Source organism: Notothenia coriiceps, unplaced genomic scaffold (assembly GCF_000735185.1).
Source record: "Notothenia coriiceps isolate Sejong01 unplaced genomic scaffold, NC01 NC01_scaffold00004636, whole genome shotgun sequence".
Lineage (NCBI taxonomy): Eukaryota > Metazoa > Chordata > Actinopteri > Perciformes > Nototheniidae > Notothenia > Notothenia coriiceps.
This window is the reverse complement of record NW_011337337.1, coordinates 1-4,810: the sequence shown is the minus strand read 5'-3', so window position 1 is coordinate 4,810 and position 4,810 is coordinate 1. Positions and strand designations below refer to the sequence as shown.

The 4,810-nt window shown below is 43.0% G+C and overlaps 1 protein-coding gene across 1 annotated transcript; it reads right to left on the bottom strand.

Annotated features, from left to right (window-relative positions):
- Positions 1–559: 559 nt before the first annotated feature.
- Positions 560–3,810, bottom strand: ginm1 (glycoprotein integral membrane 1; the record flags this gene model as incomplete). Its single annotated transcript, XM_010767729.1, has 5 exons — positions 560–2,421; positions 2,519–2,682; positions 3,082–3,314; positions 3,395–3,554; positions 3,643–3,810. Coding segments are annotated over 5 exons (837 nt in total), but the record flags the coding sequence as incomplete, so codon positions are not given.
- Positions 3,811–4,810: the final 1,000 nt, after the last annotated feature.

Below are 4,810 nucleotides of genomic sequence, written 5' to 3'. Positions count from 1 at the left end.
CAAACACGGCGCGCGACCATGTTCGCGGCTGGCTCACAGCCAACATGTCTGCCGCTTGGAGATATTTCAAACTATCAGAGAGAGAGGCGCGGACATTCGGCCGAAAGCCGAAAGGGCCTTTTTAACCATTTTCGGCCGATAATTTTCGGTGGCCGAATATTCGGTGCATCCCTAATATATATAGTTCACTTCATCTGCATTACTTGCACATTGGTCTGCTCTATTCTATTCTGATTTATTCTACACTTTTTCTATTATTTATTATTATTTATTTGTTGTATTGTTTTATGTCCTATATATACAGTTTATTATGTTGCATTGTTGGAGATGTTCAGTTCCATATCTACACTAGCATCTTTGCATATGACAACAAGGCCTTTGAATCTTTGGAACTTTACAGTCTGAAGCCAGACAGAAGGAGATGGGCGTTACACGTCCCAGTGGAAGCTGCCTTTGTCGGGCAGATGTTGAGCTCCTGTTTTCCCTCCAGGCACCACATATCAGGAGCAATGCAGCAAGTGTTCTGAGTGCAACACAACAGTGAGCAGCACACAACACGAAGGTTTGATGCTCATCAGAGAAGCATTTATTCAGCAGGATGTTAGACCCAAACCCACAGTCCAGCTTATGAATGCAGACAAAAGTCTTAAAATAGTAACATGTTTCGAAGAGCAAATTAAAATACATTTTATTTGTATTCTTCAGCAACACGTCTGAATTAATGCCTGACATATTGTTTGCCTCACAGGCTAATGTAGTGTCCTCCACTGAACTGTAATGTATTGAGATGACCACTTGAACCCAACAGAGGTCATCGTGCAGCTTCCCACTTCTTCTTGCGGATAACACAGCAGTTCACTAGCCAGACTTAACATGTACCTTCCACAATGTACATCATGCATTCTGCAGATCAACTGGAGAAAAAACCCAAGCTCCTTTAAAGGGGGTTTGAAAAAAGCATGGTAGGTGCGTTTTAAAATAACACAAAAAACATGTTGAAACGCTCCCACTACTTAGTTTAGGATTGATTAAACACACCTCTTTGACCACTAACTGGCCTTGCATCCACCGGCTTGGTCCCTCACACACATCCCAGGAAACACAACCAGAAAGTTTATCAGTCATTCTTCACCATAAGTCCAGTTTTCACTCCACAATTCAAACCTAAGTACAGACTATTTACACAAGTCTTTCACATTGGTACTTTATGTTATATAGTGTAGACAATCGGAACTAAGACGTTTACATTCTCCATCATGACAAACAGGAAAGCACACACAAAATCAATCCCCCCTTCACTGAGTGTCACTCTAAAGAAACACAATCATTATATGAAAGCAAGCCTTAAGGGGAGTGTAGTGACATTCAGTTTAACAGAGAGAGAGAGGGCGGGGGGGGTGTACTCCTTTAACTTTTTCCTCACTAAAAGAATGATAGCTGGGAGACACTGCGTGCTTCATATTTCCAAATGTATTGAATAAAGTCATTATAGTGCATCTGTTATCTCAGCTTCCTTCACATCCAGCAAAGGGTTGCATTTTAGAGAATAAAACATGTAAGCTGTACAGAAGTGTTTCCTAAAGTCTTCTCAGTGATCAGAGAGACTGGGTCAGCTCCATGCACTTCAGTTTGTTCATATGTATGGGTTTAACCTGCAGTGCGCACACCTGGGTGTCTTTCCCTTTAGCCGGACACGTATTCTGAGCCCTTTTAGGAAGACTCGCCTATGTTCCATTATAGGAGTAGTTTCTTCAGTCGATGAGTTGTACATATAACATGTTATACGCAGGCTGGTTGTTTGACTTGATGTGGCATGGATTATGTGTGGTTTAATGCTTAGTACCACATGTATGACCCTACTTTTTGCTTTATATTTTGAAACAATACTGAAGACGTATATGGAAGAATGAGCCACATTGCAAAAGCGTGTTCAAAAAAAAAGCGAGTCACTTCTAGTTGATTAATGTACAGTCATTTATGACTTGGTAAAACTCTTTTATGACAAATCAAAGGAGCAAAGACATGGCTTTTTCTGTGCAGGGCAACACACAGCTGGCCTCCATACACCAGTTGCTCACTTCCTGTTCCTCTCTCATCATGTCAGTGAATTTGAGGAATTGGGTGGCATTAAAGCACTTCCTGCTCCATGGCTTTTGTGCTTAAAAGCGTCAATTGAGGAGCTGCTTCGAAAATCAGAATACCAGCCTGTGACAAAATCATGCCATGCTGAAAATATAACGCAGTACCCAAGTTAAAGAACAAATAAGAACAAACTGAAAATAAAGAAGCTGGCCAAAACCCCCCTTCCTTCAAGGCATCTTCTCTTCCTCTTCTTCTTCTGCCTCTATTTCTATGTTCTCGAGCAGCGTCTGCTTCTCGTCCTCCGGCATCAGAGTGAGAGGGTTTAGGTGAAAAATGTGCCTGTAAGAAAAATATCAACATTTTGCAGACATCAGGTAGGTACTGATCACATGTTTTGGATATTCATTCACTCATATTCCCCATGAAACAAACTCACTTGTGTTCACAAGTTGGGAAGAACATGTCCAAAATCTTGACGATGACCGCTGATCCGACCACGCCGATCACCACCACCCACATCACCAGGAAGAAGAGGGGCAGCGACTCGGAGCTGAAGCGCCTCAAACGCTCCCTCAGCTCCTCCACCCACTGACACACAGCCTAAGGGAGCACACACACGTCAGCTACAGCTACTACATGTGAAGGCTAGAAAACACAGCTGTGTGTCATAGGCTGCATTCTGCATTCTCCCACATGGCATGGAGCTCCAAAAACTTCCAGTGAGTTGCTGGATTTTTAAATACTAGAAATGTTTTTATAGAAACTATCATTAGTATTCCACCCTCCCCACATGTTTCAAATGCTTTATGATCATAGGACAGTGTAACAGTGATCGCAGGAGCAGCCATACTAGCCAGGGCTGGAGTTTCAAGAAAACCACGAGTGAATCCCTTTTGATAAACTGGCTCTCCATCCCGTTTATGTTCAGAGAGCCCTGCAATGTCTGGACCTCTGAGGCAGTGTGCTGTGTCTTCAGGTCTAGCATCAGAAATGGCTTACAGAGTAAGATGATATTAATTTTTTGGGTGGAATTTCCATCTGAATGTGATCCGGTTGGCTTGGCTCTCTGACATCAAACTCATCATCATCATATCTGACATCATACAGCAGGTCAGGGTCCATGCGGAGAGGCGTCTCTGGGAGCTTCCCCGGGGCGGCCACCTCCTCCTGCGTGGTCTCCGTGTGCTTCAGGGGGTACTGGCTGGTGGTCTGGGATATCAGTTGTTCTTCATCTGATTTAAATACAACACACATTTACTGGATCTGTATACAAATCATAACGACGATCAGCAAATGCTCCATGTTTACATACCTTTCCTGGGGTTAGGTGGATCTGTGACCACCATGTCATTCTCCCTGGGAAGCCTGAAGATCTCACTGTGTCCGATGGGGTAGATGTTTGTGAACTGAGCCAGCTTCTGGAAGTCTGGGCTCATCAGTATCTTCACCTCACACATGTCAGGCTGTTGGACCTAAATGATAAAAACCAAAAGAGTGTGAAATCATATTAAAATACTACTTTATCAATCATGATCTGTGGGTTTATCTTAGAGATGTTACCTCCTTGCCCTCCATCTCTATCACTTCACTGAACACCTGCAGAGCCAGCACCTCCTCGGTGTCGCTGTACAGCCGGTTCTGGCTCACCATCACCCGTGTGACCGTGGACACCAAGTCCCCAGATTCAAACTCACTGCTACCGTTGATGCTGTCTACTGGAAAAGAGGACTAAGTGACATATCTCCAACAGTTTTCATTTGCACCTTTAGCATCTCCTCATTAGCAGATAAATCGGTCAATAAACATCGATGACAATTTTGCTCATGAATTAAATATCAAATCAATCACCAAGTAAAAAGATACATTTTACAATTTGAAGACATCCCTTTAGACTCTACTTGTAATTCTGTATAAGTTGCCGCGTGGTGAGGACAGCAGGGACATACAGAGGCAAAAACTAAAAGGAGGATGTAAAAATCCTGCATTACAATCTTACGTAAGTATGAAGGAATTTGCATCAAAATATACTTAAGCAATAGCTCACGACAGGCCGTGGTATATGCTCATTATATCAAAGCTAAGGGCCGTGGTTCGGCCCGACGCGAAGCTTGCTTTAAAAGTAGCACAATTCATTATGTCAAACCTTGGAAAGTGTCTAGATATCCCTGTCCTAATGCCAAAGGAAATGCACACTGTATATGTTTTGCCGTTTCATGTCTATGTCTGGACCGCTGCGTCAAAAAGGAGGGCTTCTGCCCCGTTACTTCTCCGCTGCTTTCTTGTTCCAGTATCAGCCCAACGGTATACTGTTTTTCTCAGACGCGGAGGGATACTGACTTGTTGTGAAAAGTAACTTACAATTCTACCCGTGGTATACGCTCAGTATATCACGGCTAAGAACCAATCAGATTGCTTGATTTGACTTGTCCGTTTTATAAGTTGATGTATAACATGTTTTTTTTTTTAAATAAACGTTATATATCAACGGAGCCCCTAAAGGGACATGAACAAAACAAAAACAAAAAACAGAGAGAAAAAAAAAAGTCAGGATAAAGGGCAGTCCGCCACTGGCTCTGTGTGTGTGAGTGTTTGTTTCCCTATAAAACAGCTGCGGGGGAAGCAGGTACTCTGCGAGTCATGGACATTAATTCATAGATCAAAGCAGACTGGTTTACAGACTCCCCTGTTTTGCCAATCCGGTGCTTAAACCAATAGCTCTACACCCCTG